Source organism: Mobula birostris, chromosome 10 (genome assembly GCF_030028105.1).
Source record: "Mobula birostris isolate sMobBir1 chromosome 10, sMobBir1.hap1, whole genome shotgun sequence".
NCBI lineage: Eukaryota > Metazoa > Chordata > Chondrichthyes > Myliobatiformes > Myliobatidae > Mobula > Mobula birostris.
Genome location: NC_092379.1, coordinates 67,211,204 through 67,227,902, shown reverse-complemented (window position 1 = coordinate 67,227,902; position 16,699 = coordinate 67,211,204). Strand labels below are relative to the sequence as shown.

The 16,699-nt window shown below is 43.6% G+C and overlaps 1 protein-coding gene across 2 annotated transcripts in view; it reads left to right on the top strand.

Moving 5' to 3' along the window:
- The window catches only part of dock11 (dedicator of cytokinesis 11), a 325,211-nt gene that overhangs the window by 245,134 nt on the left and 63,378 nt on the right, over positions 1 to 16,699 (top strand). For both annotated transcript variants that reach the window (XM_072270403.1, XM_072270404.1), the window contains exon 45: positions 4,352 to 4,458. In XM_072270403.1, the coding sequence (XP_072126504.1) occupies positions 4,352 to 4,458 (107 nt within the window). The remainder of the gene's footprint in view (positions 1 to 4,351; positions 4,459 to 16,699) is intronic.

Genomic DNA, 16,699 nt, shown 5'->3' with positions numbered 1-16,699 from the left:
CATCGTATCACATTCCACCTTAGTGTTTTGGCTTACCATCCTCCTAGTTATCTCCACTTTTACCCTGCCCTTACCCCACCTGGCTCCATCTGCCTCTCCTCATTGTTTGTCTACCTGAATCTATCATCCACCTGCCTTTGTCTCACAATTCCATTCCTACATCTTCATCACCTGGCTTCAGCTGCTGATTATCATTCACCCCTCCTGAATCTGCTGTGCAAGAAGCCCAGGTACAACCTGTGGAATGCTATTTGAAGAGTGAGGAAACAATTCCAGTTGAGGTTAGAGGCAGAATTGAATGCATGTCAGCTCTGGCAGGGCTTACAGGCCATTAATTCCTACAATGTAATACATAACATCATGAATGGCTGTGATGCTTCAGTCCCAGATGAGGTCAATACTTTTTATGCGAATCCCTGCAGCATCCGGTGATCTTGTGATTTCAGTCTCAGAGGCCGATGTCAGAACATCTTTCATAAGGGCCTGAACATCTATCACAAGCTATCAGGCCCTGATGGTGTACTTGGTAGAGTTCTGAAAACCTGTGCCAGCCAACTGGTGGGAGTGGTCATGGGCATCTTCAGTCTCTCATTGCTGCAGTCAGAGCAGTTAGTCCATCGTTGTTACAGATTCCCATTGGCTTCAAAAGGGTGATAATATTACCAGCTCCCAAGAAGAACAAGGTGAGCTGCTTCAACCACTATCACCCAGTGGCATTACATCTACTGTGATGAAGTGCTTTGAGAGGCTGATCATGGCTTGAATCAACTCCTGCCTGAACAATTTGCCTATTGCCACAATAGCTCTACAGTGGATGCAATCTCACTGGCTTTCCACTCGGCCTTGGATCACTTGGACAATAGTAGTACCTATGTCAGGCTGCTGTTTATTGACTGGACCCTTGACTTCCTCAGCAGGACACCACAATCTATGTGGATCGGATATAACATCTCCTCACTGGCAAACCTCAAGAATGTGTGTGCTTAGCCCACTGTTCTCCTCTCTCTACACCCACAACTGTGTGGCTAGGCACAACTTAAAGGCCATCTATAAATTTGCCAATGACACAATATTGTTGGCAGAAAATACCCACAAGATGCTACAGGAGCAGCAGGCCAGGCAGCATTTTGTGTGTGTTCCTTGGATTTCCAGCATCTGCAGATATTCTCTTGTTTTTTATTGTTGCCATTTGAAATTCTGCCAATGAGGATGCAAGCTATATCAGCTGGTTGAGTGGAGTCACAGCAACAACCTTGCACTCAACATCAGTAAGACCAAAGAATTGATTGTGGACTTCAGAAGGGAAGTCGAGTGAGCACACACCAGTCCTCATAGAGGAAGCAGAAGTGGAAAGGGTGAGCAGTTTCAAGTTCCTGGGTGTCAACATCTCTGAGGATCTATCCTGGACGCAGCATATTGATGCAATTACAAAGAAGGCACGACAGCAGCTAGACTTCATTGGGAATTTGAGAAGACATATACTCAATGTTTCAGGAACAGCTTCTCCGCCATCGGATTTCTGAATGGACAATGAACCCCTGAATCTTACCTCAATATTTTCCTTTTAATTTTCCTCTTTCTGTGCGCGCGCACACACACGTACTTGTATATATATTTTTGTAATTTATACTTTGTATTATTATGTATTGCAATGTACTGCTACCGCAAAACAAATTTCATGACATATGCCGGCAATTTTAAATCTGATTCTGATCACTAACTGGCCTCCATCTCACCGCTCCCCCCATTATATTTCTACTAGGTATCTTCCCTCTCTTCTCTCAGTTCTGATGCAGGGCTTTCACCTGAAATGTCAAAAATTCCTTTCCCTCAGCAGATACTACTTGATCCACTGGATTCCATCAGCAAATTGTTTGTAGCTCCTTCCAAATAATTATCATTGTCTGTTTTAAAATATAGTTATTTCTCATGTCCCAGTATTGCTAGTCTAGAACCTGAGATCTGTGACCCTGGTCCTTCTACAAGCCACTTAGTCTTTATCTGTCTTAAACAAATTCTAATCCGGTGCACATCTGTCAGCCCTCATTGCAACCACCTCTGCTTCAAGGGGAACAACTTTGGCCTCTCCAACCTAACCTTCCAGCAAGTATTTCCCTTTGTTACAACCATTCTGGTAATTCTCCACATCCTTCCTAAGTTGTGGTAGCAAGAAGCGGATGAAGTACTTTACTTGTGGCCTAACCAGAGTTTTAAAACCTACAGCATAACCTCTCTGCTTTTTGTACTCAATATCTCTGTTATAAAGCCTGAAAATATTTGGCCAAGATATACGAAGTGAATGATGGGGCCCTGGAGAACGTTATTGAACAGCAGGGTGTTTGGGTAAATACATAGTTCCTTGAAAGTGGTGATATAGTGAGACAGTTGTAACTAAGGAATACTTGCCTTTGGTGGTTGAGGTATGGAGTATTTGAGTTGGGGCATCATGTTACAGTCATGCATAGCATTGATAAGGTTGCATTTGGAGTATGTATTGTTCTGGTCATTATAGCAAATATGTCTGAAAACCAGAGAAGGTGCAGAAAAGTTTGACAGGAATTTGCTGAACTGAAGGGCTTGAGTCATAGGGAAGAGACTGGAGGGGAGTTCTCTGGAATAAAGGAGTGACTTTATGGGGGTTTATAAAATTATATTCCTTACAAATAGGATAGGTGGTCTCAATCTGTTCTTCCCCCTCTGGTAGAGCAGTCTACATCTTAAGGGCGTAGTTTTAAGGTGAGAGGGGAAAGATTTAAAGGGGATCAGAGAAGCAAGTTTTTTAACACAGAGTGTGGTGGGTCTGTGGAACTAGCTGCCAACATAAGTGGTGGATCTGAATACACTAGTTAGAACACAATTGGACAAGTGCATGGATAAGAAAGGTTTATAGAGATATGGATCAAACATAGGCAAATCTGATTAACATTGCTCATCATCTTAGTCCACTTGAACAAATAGGGCCAAAGGGCCTGTTTCTATGTTGTATAACTCAGTGAATCTACCTACAATATCTATTTCCTTTGCCAAGTGCTCTTGAAATATACCTTGCCACCTCCTCTGTTCTTACATACTACTACTTGGAGCTGCCACTAACTGTCTACCATCCCTCCCTAACACACATGATCTCAGGTAAATTCCACCTGCTGCTTGTCTGCCCATTCTGCCGGCCTCCCTGCGACGTAATTATTGCAACACAGAAAGTGGCCTTTCAGATCCATAACCAGATAGTCCCAGAATGTTCCCTTCAAACCCAACCTCCAGTTTGTGTAACTTCTTCCCTCCCTTTTGATACACAAGGGCCATTTAACCAACCTATGTGTCCTTGGGATGTGGGAGGGAACTGGAGGAAATTAGTAATGGACAATAGAAACTTGTGTTACCGGCAATACCCAACATCCCCAGTATATCAATTAAAGCAATTGCTGCTACAATACAATTCCGGGCTTGCCATCTCATCAGATCTTGGTTTTGCCTTTTTTTATTAGTTTGGGATTTTAGTCCCTTGTTATTTTAAATTTTTATTCACTAAAGCTATGGCAATACAGTGGTGCAGCTGGTCGATGCATTGCTTCATAGCTCTACTGACCCATGTTTGGTCATGACTTCCAGCACTGTGTGTGTGGGGTTTGCATGTTCTCCCTAAGACTGGATTTCCCCCGGGTCGTCCCGTTTCCTTCCACGTCCCAAAGACCTGCAGGTTGTAAGGTTGATTGGCTACTGTAAATTATTCCTGGCATGCTGCCAAGTGTTAGAATTTGGGAGGAGTAGCTGTGAATCTGGGGAGACGGAAGCAGAATGAGTGTCAGATGTGTGCATTAGGTTATAAGAAAATGTGAAGAGAATGGCATTGTATGAGAGCCAGCGTAGACACTTTGGGCCAAATGGCAGCTTCCGGTGCTGAAAACAATCAAAATAAAAAGTCTGCAAAGTCAGTTATATTTTTCTTTCATTGTTTAAAACACTGTGGCTTAAGGGGCAGAATCAAAGGGTAGTGCTTTATTGGCTAATTGGTATATTATTTTCATATGTACTGGAGTTCAGTGAAAAACTTAGTTTCTCATGTCACCCACACAGGTCTTTACATCACATCATTATATTGAAGCACTACAAAGGGGAAAAATAACTGAGTACAGTTATAACTGCTCTATTGTTTGCTGTTTGTGCACCTGTTAAGATTTAATTTGCATCTGATGTATGTATATTTACAATCAACACACATCAAAGTTGCTGGTGAACACAGCAGGCCAGGCAGCATCTCTAGGAAGAGGTACAGTCGACGTTTCAGGCCGAGACCCTTCGTTAGGACCCTGTTGTTTGTACATTTACAATGTTGTTTTTTTTTTATTCACAGAATTATTTCCTAAAGGATGTTCAGCTTTCAAAGCCATTACTCCCAACGTTGAGGAGGAAGCAGCAACAAAAGAGGATTCAGGAATGCAGGATGTAAATTACACTGAGGTAAAATCTCATAGGCTTTTCTTTCACTACAACAAAAATGTGATACTCATTGAATAGCTTGATTTTCACATCATCCTGTCAAATGATTGCATTCTTGTCCAGCTCCAAAAGCATAGAGTTCTCATCCTATTCTTGAGATATTAGCTTGAGAAATTAGCCTGTTACCTAGACTCTTGCTTCATTGGGGCACTGTGATACTCGTGCACTCTCTGAACCACTCTCTTTCTGATGTTATCTCGAAGACCTATCATTCAATTCAGGCCCGTCTCATACTGGAAACGTAATGGGGGATTTCTCAGCTGCTGATCAAATCATCTGAGAGAACTACTCAGTCAGTTGTTTTATGCACTGTCCATGGTTTCATCCGGGGCACAAAATGGCTTTTGCTCTATTACATATGTAACACTGACTGCAGGGTTCAGTTGGGTGAAAGATTAAGGACCCTGTGGATGGGTGAAACGAAATGGGCCAAGTGTCCTGGGGCACTTGAATGGAGGACTGGATCTGAGTTGCTCTATAATCGCCTTCTCTTCCTACCTGCATCCCTTAGAATTGTGTGAGCTTATAGTTGGAAGCTTTATTCCTAAGGGGTGTTTCCCTAACCTGATCGTAACAGTACATTCATGTATCACCATCTGCCTGAGTTTCACGGAGAGAAAAAGACCATTGCATTTCTTGACAGATATCCGGCCAAAAATCTAAAACACTTTGCCACCTCTGTCGAATGCTTCACGTTCAAAGGATTACCATCACCTGTAGTCCTGGCATGTAGGTCTTGTGGGCAAAGCCAGCATTTACCTCCCATCCCTAATGGCCTCTGAGAAGCTGGAGGTGCTTTGAATTACTCCGGTCCTTCTGGTGCAACTGTTTCCACACTGCTGTTCGACAAGGGAGTTTCACGGTTTACAAAGGAACAGCAATATACCATTCAGTCAGGGCAGTATGTCAGTTTGGGGGATACATGTAGGTAATGGTGCTTGTGTAAACCTGCTGCCCTGTGTTTTCTTGATGGTGTTTTGTAGGTTGCCAACACTGCAACCACTGTTTGCCAATGGTAGAGGGAATAAATGTTTAGAGTACTAGTCAAGTGGAACACTTTGTCTTGGATGTTGTTGAGCATATTGATGAAATATAGGAGCTCCACTCATCCAGGCAGGTGCAGGGTCTTCCATCACACACCTGAGTCCTGCCATGTGCACGGTGGAAAGGCTCTGGGGTGTCAGATGGTGAACCACTCATTAAGTGTCAGCTAAGATAGAACTGGTGGCCAGAACAACTTATTACATGTCTTTAACAAGTGTCTTTGAATCTTACAAAACAAGACAATTAGAAAAACTTACAAGACTGTCATGTGACTTGACAAGACAAAGAAATGTTTAGAACCAGTGGTGGGTCTCAGAATAAGGCTTTTAGGACTGAAGCAACGAGAATATGTGTTTTTTTTCATTCAGAAGGTGGTGAGCATTTGGAATTCTTAACCTTGCAGTGCCAAGAACATTGAGTCCTTGTGTTCATTCAAAAGAGGGACTGATGCATGTCTGCTTTTTTTTTTGTTTGGTCTGATGTTTACCTCCTGACCTCTCTTACAGTTCCCAACGACAAACAATGATACTTGGCCTTGTATGTAATTCCAGAATGAGGAAATGAAGTCAAACTGGGATCAGGAATCCCAGATTCCAGCCAATTGTCTGCTAATTTAAATTAATAACATCGAAACATAGAAAACCTACAGCACACTAGAGGCCCTTTGGCCCACAAAGTTGTGCTGAATATGTCCCTACCTTAGAAATTACTAGACTTCCCCATAGCCCTCTATTTTTCTAAGTTCCATGTAGCTATCTAAAAGTCTCTTAAAAGACCCTATGGCATCCGCCTCCACCACCGTTGCCGGCAGCCCATTCCACACACTCACCACTCTCTGAGTAAAAAATTTACCCCTGACATCTCCTCTGTACCTACTCCCAAGCACCTTAAACCTGTGTCCTCTTGTGGCAACCATTTCAGCCCTGGGAAAAAGCCTCTGACTATCCACACAATCAATGCCTCTCATCATCTTATACACCTCTGTCAGGTCACTTCTCATCCTCCATCACTCCAAGGAGAAAAGGCCGAGTTCACTCAACCTGTTTTCATAAGGCATGCTCCCCAATCCTCTGCACCCTTTCTATGGCTTCCACATCCTTCCTGTAGTGAGGTGACCAGAACGGAGCACAGTACTCCAACTAGGGTCTGACTAGGGTCCTATATAGCTGCAACATTACCTCTCGGCTCCTGAATTCAATTCCACGATTAATGAAGGCCAATACACCGTATGTCTTCTTAACCTGTGCAGCTGCTTTGAGCAGAGGACTCGGTACCAAGATCCCTCTGATCCTCCACACTGCCAAGAGTCTTACCATTAATACTATATTCTGCCATCATATTTGACCTACCAAAATGAACTACTTCACATTTATCTTAGTTGAAGTCCATCTGCCACTTCTCAGCTCAGTTTTGCATCCTGTCAATGTCCTGCTGTAACATCTGACAGCCTTCCACACTATCCTCAACACCTCCAACCTTTGTGTCATCAACAAACTTACTAACCCATCCCTCCACTTCCTCATCCATGTCATTTATAAAAATTACGAAGAGTAAGGGTCCCAGAACAGAGCCCTGAGGCACACCACTGCTCACCGACCTCCATGCAGAATATGACCTGTCTACAACCACTCTTTGCCTTCCGTGGGCAAGCCAGTCCTGGATCCACAAAGTAATGTCCCCTTGGATCCCTTGCCTCCTTACTATTTCAATAAGACTTGCATGGAGTACCTTCTCAAATGCCTTGCTAAAATCCATATACACTACATCTACTGCTCTTCCTTCATCAATGTGTGTAGTCGCATCCTCAAAAAATTAAATCAGGCTCGTAAGGCACGACCTGCCCTTGACAAAGCCATGCTGACTGTTCCTAGTTATATTATACCTCTCCAAACGTTCCATAAATCTTGCCTCTCAGGATCTTCTCCATCAACTTACCAACCACTGAACTAAGACTCACTGGTCTATAATTTCCTGGGCTACCTCTACTCCCTTTCTTGAATAAAGGAACAACATCCGCAACCCTCCAATCCTCCGGAACCTCTCCCTTCCCCATTGATGATGCAAAGATCATCGCCAGAGGCTAAGCAATCTCCTCCTTCACCTCCCACAGTAGCCTGGGGTACATCTCATCCAGTCCTGGCGACTTATCCAACTTGATGCCTTCCAAAAGCTCCAGCACATCCTCTTCCTTAATATCTACATGCTCAAGCTTTTCAGTCTGCTGCAAGTCATCACCACAATCACCAAGATCCTTTTCCATAGTGAATACTGAAGTAAGGTATTCATTAAGTACCCCTGCTACCTCCGGTTCCATACACACTTTCCCACTGTCACACTTGATAGGTCCTATTCTTTCACATCTTATCCTCCTGCTCTTCACATACTTGTAGAATGCCTTGGGGTTTTCCTTAATCCTGGCTGCCCGTGCCTTCTCATGGCCCCTTCTGACGCTCCTAATTTCCTTTTTAAGCTCCTTCCTGTTAACCTTATAATCTTCTAGATCCCAAACATTACCTAACTCTATGAACCTTTTGTAAGCGTCTCTTTTCTTCTTGACTAGATTTATTACAGCCTTTGTACATCACGGTTCCTGTATCCTACCATAACTTCCCTGTCTCATTGGAATGTACTTGTGCAGAACTCCACACAAATATCCCCTGAACATTCGCCACATCTCTTCCTGTTACTATTAGTAGTTTTATAATTTAAATCAACTTGATCCTCTCAACGATATTCAAGAATGATTCAGGTGTATTTGGAGGGTGTGGGGATCAGTCGAAAGATCATCCTTTATTTCATCCTTTACCCTGACTACCTATGTTTAAGAATCAACTACATTGCACCAGATATTAGTACAATTTGCTCTTCCAAAGGACCTTGGTAGACTGGGCAAATTTTTATCATAACATGGTAATTTTGTGGTAATCGTCATACTAAACCCAGTTTGTTGATATAAATTTGGATCCATGTTGTTTTGGGTCTCTGGGTTATTAACCTGATAATTTAAACACTGCCCTACCACTGATGAAGTGCCACACCCTTTTTGCAAATATTTCTCTTCCAGCTCAAAAGCTTTATTGAAAATTTTTCCCTTGGACCTGTTTAATAATCTTTCCATTAGGACGATAACAAGATGCGGTTTCACTGTGACAATCCCCTCCCTGGTTGGCTCCTCTATCTCAGGGGTCCCCAACCTTTTTTGCACTGTGGACCGGTTTTTTTTTTTGCGGACAATATTCTTGCAGACCGACCGACAGGGGGGAGGGGGTGGTGTTGGTGGGGGGTGGGTAGGGTGCCAACGGACAAAAGTAGCAGTCAAATACGTTGTTTACCCCGGGAAAAACTACAATGACCATGAAGCCTTGCGCGGGCACCAGTACGCATGTGTGAACGTGCCAATTTTTCCCTACAAATTGCTTTTGCCGATTCTGTTCGGTGGGGGGGGGTGCGGGGGGGCTATGTTAATCACGACCGGAATATCGATGGTAAGTGGCTAATACATGCAATTTCATTTCTAAAAGGGTTTATCTAACGAATTTAATATTAAAAACACAGCGCATATTTTCCTCGCTTGAATATAGTGATAGATCAATTATCAGGTGAGGACAGGGGAGCTTGAAGTAAGTGTTGAACGGACTTTCAGTAGAAGTGGTAGAGGCAGGTTCAATGTTGTCATTTAAACTTAAATTAGATATGTATGTGGACAGGAAGGGAATGGAGGGTTATGGGCTGAGTACAGGTCGGTGGGACTAGGTGAGAGTAGCGTTCGGCACGGACTAGAAGGGCCGAGATTGCCTATTTCCGTGCTGTAATTGTTATATGGTTCTATAGGTCATTTATAAGTCAATAGCATCATAACATTTTAAATAACGTTTGAATATTAAACAGACAGCACGTATTTTCCTGCTATGAACATATAAAATCATTGCAACACACCAATATTACTGAATCAGTGGGAGCCCTGGGCTTGTTTCTCTGCAACAATACGGTCCTATTGATAGGTGATGGGAGACAGCGATACTCGAACGGGGTTCCTTATGTCCAGTCTATTCCGCAATTTAGTTTTCGTTGCATTCATTGCAGAGATATGTTGGAAATAGAAGTAGCGTTTTCAGTGCTTTAGTGGCTATCTCAGGATATTTAGCCTGACTTTGATCCAGAATGCCAGCAGAGATGTTATGTCAAACATACTTTTCAGCCTGCCGTCATTTGCAAGCTCAAGGAGTTGATCTCCTTCCCGCGCTGACATGGATGACGCGTGCGTGATGAGCTCGCGCGGGTAATCACCTTGCGTACATTCAAGTTCACCAGTGCGTGACAGGGGATGAGGAAAGGTGCAGCTGACTCATATCGCCAAATCATATCATCTCCTCATGGCCCGGTACCGGTCCACGGCCTGGTGGTTGGGGACCACTGCTCTATCTGTTCCGATGGTTATTTGTCGCCTCGCGCCCCCTCACGCAACCACTGGAGATCCAGTTGCCTGTCCCTTCATTTCATTTTCGTACTCCTCCCCAACCTTTCTCTCTGTGGCCCCCTACTCTCTTACAATGAGAACCAATGCACGAGCGAGGAATGGCTCCTCATCTTCCATATGGGTAAGTTGAAGCCTTTTGTGCTCAACATCAAGTTATCCAGTTTATGTAATCTGTCTGTCTACGTTAGAACTAGCCATCTGCAGTCCAAGTATCTATGTGTGATATTGGCTTAGTTTTTTTCCTCTTTAGTCTTGGTGTTTCCAACACATTACTCTTCTGTGTCTGTACCCTCTAAATGCTCCAGTTAACCTGTTGACCGTGGAGCTCTCCAACTTATTGTTGTAGTGGTTCTACCCTCACCATATCACAGACAGACCCTGTGGCTGACCCATCCCTCCCTCGCCATCAATTCACATGAACTCTAACTTGTTTTCCTTTCGCTCCAAGTTCAGAAGAAAAGTCTTTGACCTGAAGTGTTTACTTTTGGTTTTTCCAGCAATGCTGCCAGACGTGCTGAATGTTGTCAGCATTCGCAGCTTTACTGCTGCTCTATCATCCTGTTATTTTCTTTCTTTATAACAAAGGTTCAAGTGTGACTGAATAACAGTTTGAGGGTATCTAATGAATCTGACATGGTTACATGGGTTTCCTATAATTGACTTGTGGGCATGTGTTTTAAGATTTCTCATGACACTTTCACATACTGAAGTATTCAAAAACCTGAGTCAGGTTTGCATTTCCTGAGTTTAAATATTGTGTTTCAATTGCAAAGGAACCTCCCATCCTCTTCAGTAGCCACTGTCTTCCCAATTCACAGAGTTGGCACCTCCAGAACTTGGCCAGACACTCTCATCCTGACCAACAGAGTGCCATTGTCAGTTATTCTCAAAGGCTATAGATATTAAGCTATGGGGCCACACAGTAACATAAATAATAGAGTTGTTACCTCACGGCAACAGAGTCACTGACCTCCAATGCTGTCTCTGTTGAGTTTGCATGTTCTCTCTATGGGTTTTCCCTGGGTGCTCCTGTTCCATCTCACATTCCAAAGAAGTGCGGATTGCTAGATTAATTGTCCACTGTAATGTTTCCCTGGTGTGTACGTGAGTGGTAGACTACAGAAAGAGTTGTTTGGAGTATGGGGAGAATGAAAAGGATTGATGTAAGATTAGTACGGATGAGCAGTTGATGTTTGGCATGGGCCTGATAGTCCAAAGGGTCTCTTTCCATGTTCTGTTTTCTTCTTTGGTTCTCCCAACGACTCCAGAGTATAACCACGATGAGGCTGCTGAGAATCAAGCACCACATTCCACGAAAGCTTGAGGATACCAGGAATTCATCTCTTCCCCCACTGGGACATTGGATGAAAGCAGAATCCGTCAAGTCTGACCTGCTGATGTCAAAGCCCATTGCATTTGCCTGGTTTGTCCAGTGGAGTTATATCAATGATGATGATACTCAATACTTAATGGTATAATTGAACATCATCTCTTGCCAGGAATGGCTATTTCCTGATACTTGGCTTACATGGATACTATTTGCCAATTATTAGGTCTTGATTGAAGTTTGAGACTGAAGAAGGCCACATATAGAGGCTATTTATGCTTAAACCATCTTTCTTAGAATTATCATACAGTGAACATCATGCATCATGCCACTGTGCTTCTGGAAGGAATCACTCTTGGATCACTGGGAAAAGGTGGTTGAGGAGAACCCTGGCAATGACTTTACCTGTGCCACACAACTGGGAGACACACTGTAGTTACAGCAGTCAAGATGGTCATGATTACAGCATCTTTATGGTCCACTTTCCAGATGTAGATAGCAAAAATTTGTAACTGGAGCCCCTTTGCTGCCAAGGTTTAGGGATTTCAGTGGGAATCCTTGTTGTTTCTGAATCAGGTTCTGGACCTTTCAACAACTTGTTGGCTGCGAGTGGCACTGAGGCTAGCTTGAATAGGTTGCTATGGGGCTAAGTCCAGTGGGCTCACATAAACAAAAGGGTTGCAGTTGAGGAGCTCTTTCTAGTGTCCTTCCCGCAGGTTTAAGCTGCTTCTATCCCTTATATGACCTACACTACCAACTGTACTGCCTGAAAGCACTTTACGGGCCACCCTCTCTGCAAAACCTTCCAAACCTACCTGCAAGGGAAGCAAACCAATATTAACCTCTTCTCCCAGGTCAGCATCCTCCACTACAGCAGCCCAGATTACTTTCTGTTGGCTCTAAAGGTCACATGCCCAAAGTCAGACTACTGAATCCGTTTCAAAGCACATTTATTATCAGAGCCACTCTGAAGGAGATTCTCAGGTAGATGGAGAAAGTGATTTGAAAATGTTCTCAAACCTTGCTTGGAAAAATATCTAGCATCCTCACTGATTCCTGGAATTACTGGTCCCAGAGAAGCAGCACTGGAGATTGAGGTGAGATGTCAAAGTTCAGTGAATATGGCGGAAGGGTGGTATTTCCTTCCAAACCCGCCACTACCCATCCCATCAGGCTTCCTGTAGATCCCCACAGCAGCTCATCACCCACATCTGAACCCACCAGATTGGAGTAGATGTGGGTTACCCTCCATCCCAACAAACTGCTGCAGGAGAGGTTGTCTCTCCTTTGGCTTACATTAAGTAAGGCAGAGCTGACGTTGGGGTGGAGCTGAAGTTCACTTTGCTGGTTTATTGTTTCTTCCTCGGGCTGCTGCTGCCTTCGAGCAAGCGGTGTTGCTCCTTCCTGTGTTACCAATGCAAAATAAAAGGATGATATGACTGCGTCCAAATCTTCATCCTGGTTGGTGCCCTGGTGGTACGCTGTTCCAGGAAGTTGAAGGCTAAGAACCGCCAACAGGGAACTAGATGGCTTATCCCCTCAGGTCTCAGAACTGATAGGTCAGAATGAAGTCTAAACCAGACTCCACTGGCGAACATCGTCGGGCAATGCAATGATGCAGATAGGAGAGATGCTACCAACTGGTACCCAAGATCCATGGTCAATCCAGATCCTTCCTACAGATGTTTCTTCCTATGTTCCAAATGTGTGTCGGTCAGTAGGTTAGTTCGCTATTGTAAACTACTATGAGTGTGTAAGTAAGTGGTAAAATCTGAGGAAATGTGAGGAAAATGCGCACGGTATATAATTCTAAGACAATAAAATGGAATTAGTAAATATGCAGAGCGGTGTTTGGTAGCCAGCATGGACTTGATGGGCTGAGTGACCTGTTTGCCTGCTCCATGTTTTCACCACTCTGTCTTATGCAATCTCAGTCTTGCTTCCAGTGGTTCTGAGCTAGCTTGCGTGGTTTCCCTTTCATAGTCAAATAGGCAGTTGGCGCAGTTGGTTGGGACGTGTGGTCCTTCAAACCAGGAGACATTGTTGGGACAGAAACAGGCCCTTCTGCCCAACACGTCCATGCTGGCCATCAAATATCTATCTATGCTCATCTGATTTCATTACAGCCACATATACAATGATGATTAAGCTTCAGTTTATTTCTTTTTAAACAGCAACCATCAATCTCATTTTATGTCAGTAAATCACATAGAAACATAGAAAATAGGTGCAGGAGTAGGCCATTCGGCCCTTCGAGCCTGCACCGCCATTTATTATGATCATGGCTGATCATCCAACTCAGAACCCCGCCCCAGCCTTCCCTCCATACCCCCTGACCACCGTAGCCACAAGGGCCATATCTAACTCCCTCTTAAATATAGCCAATGAACTGGCCTCAACTGTTTCCTGTGGCAGAGAATTCCACAGATTCACCACTCTCTGTGTGAAGAAGATTTTCCTAATCTCGGTCCTAAAAGGCTTCCCCTCTATCCTCAAACTGTGACCCCTCGTTCTGGACTTCCCCAACATCGGGAACAATCTTCCTGCATCTAGCCTGTCCAATCCCTTTAGGATCTTATACGTTTCAATCAGATCCCCCCTCAATCTTCTAAATTCCAACGAGTACAAGCCCAGTTCATCCACTCTTTCTTCATATGAAAGTCCTGCCATCCCAGGAATCAATCTGGTGAACCTTTTTTGTACTCCCTCTATGGCAAGGATGTCTTTCCTCAGATTAGGGGACCAAAACTGCACACAATACTCCAGGTGTGGTCTCACCAAGGCCTTGTACAACTGCAGCAGTACCTCCTGCTCCTGTACTCGAACCCTCTCGCTATAAATGCCAGCATACCATTCGCCTTTTTCACCGCCTGCCGTACCTGCATGCCCACTTTCAATGACTGGTGTATAATGACACCCAGGTCTCGTTGCACCTCCCCTTTTCCTAATCGGCCACCATTCAGATAATAATCTGTTTTCCTATTTTTGCCACCAAAGTGGATAACTTCACATTTATCGACATTAAATTGCATCTGCCATGAATTTGCCCACTCACCCAACCTATCCAAGTCACCCTGCATCCTCTTAGCATCCTCCTCACAGCTAACACTGCCACCCAGCTTCGTGTCATCCGCAAACTTGGAGATGCTGCATTTAATTCCCTCATCCAAGTCATTAATATATATTGTAAACAACTGGGGTCCCAGCACTGAGCCTTGCGGTACCCCACTAGTCACCGCCTGCCATTCTGAAAAGGTCCCATTTATTCCCACTCTTTGCTTCCTGTCTGCTAACCAACTCTCCACCCACACCAATACCTCACCCCCAATACCATGTGCTTTAAGTTTGCACACTAATCTCCTGTGTGGGACCTTGTCAAAAGCCTTCTGAAAATCCAAATATACCACATCCACTGGTTCTCCCCTATCCACTCTACTAGTTACATCCTCAAAAAATTCTATGAAATTCGTCAGACATGATTTTCCTTTCACAAATCCATGCTGACTTTGTCCGATCATTTTACCGCTTTCCAAATGTGCTGTTATCACATCCTTGATAACTGACTCCAGCAGTTTCCCCACCACCGACGTTAGGCTAACCGGTCTATAATTCCCCGGTTTCTCTCTCCCTCCTTTTTTAAAAAGTGGAGTTACATTAGCCACCCTCCAATCCTCAGGAACTAGTCCAGAATCTAACGAGTTTTGAAAAATTATCACTAATGCATCCACTATTTCTTGGGCTACTTCCTTAAGCACCCTGGGATGCAGACCATCTGGCCCTGGGGATTTATCTGCCTTCAATCCCTTCAATTTACCTAACACCACTTCCCTACTAACATGTATTTCGCTCAGTTCCTCCATCTCACTGGACCCTCTGTCCCCTACTATTTCTGGAAGATTATTTATGTCCTCCTTAGTGAAGACAGAACCAAAGTAATTATTCAATTGGTCTGCCATGTCTTTGCTCCTCATAATCAATTCACCTGTTTCTGTCTGCAGGGGACCTACATTTGTCTTTACCAGTCTTTTCCTCTTTACATATCTATAAAAGCTTTTACAGTCTGTTTTTATGTTTCCTGCCAGTTCTCTCTCATAATCTTTTTTCCCCTTCCTAATTGAGCCCTTTGTCCTCCTCTGCTGAACTCTGAATTTCTCCCAGTCCTCAGGTGAGCCACTTTCTCTGGCTAATTTGTATGCTTCTTCTTTGGAATTGATACTATCCCTAATTTCTCTTGTCAGCCACGGGTGCACTACCTTCCTTGATTTATTCTTTTGCCAAACTGGGATGAACAATTGTTGTAGTTCATCCATGCAACCTTTAAATGCTTGCCATTGCATATCCACCGTCAATCCTTTAAGTGTCATTTGCCAGTCTATCTTAGCTAATTCACGTCTCATACCTTCAAAGTTACCCCTCTTTAAGTTCAGAACCTTTGTTTCTGAATTAACTATATCACTCTCCATCTTAATGAAGAATTCCACCATATTATGGTCACTCTTACCCAAGGGGCCTCTCACGACAAGATTGCTAATTAACCCTTCCTCATTGCTCAAAACCCAGTCCAGAATAGCTTGCTCTCTAGTTGGTTCCTCGACATGTTGGTTCAAAAAACCATCCCGCATACATTCCAAGAAATCCTCTTCCTCAGCATCTGTCCCATATTTGTGGTCGCAGCCTAGATTTCCATGCCAAGTGTCTTGGCAGCAAGATTTTAAATATGATTAACTGAGGAACTCTTTACACCACAGTTGATGACTTTACTTTAGATTAAATTCAACTTTATTGTCATTGTGCCGAGTACAGATACAAAGCCAATGAAATGCATTTAGCATCTGACCAGAAATGCAAAGAATAGTGTTATTTACAAAATAACTGCGAATAAAAAAAGTGCTACAGCACACAAATATAAAAGTACTGAGACAGTACAATATGGATGCAATACTGCTTAGCGCTACCAGATTTCGAATAATAGTGTTAATTCACTTTACTTTATTGTCGCCAAACAATTGATACCAGAGTGTACAATCATCACAGCGATATTTGATTTTGCGCTTCACGCTCCCTGGAGTACAAATCGATAGTAAATATTAAAAATTTAAATTATAAATCATAAATAGAAAATAGAAAAGGGAAATTAAGGTAGTGCAAAAAAACCGAGAGGCAGGTCCGGATATTTGGAGGGTACGGCTCGGATCCAGATCAGGATCCGTTCAGCAGTCTTATCGCAGTTGGAAAGAAGCTGTTCCCAAATCTGGCCGTACGAGTCTTCAAGCTCCTGAGCCTTCTCCCAGAGGGAAGAGGGACGAAAAGTGTGTTGGCAGGGTGGGTCGTGTCCTTCATTATCCTGGCAGCAC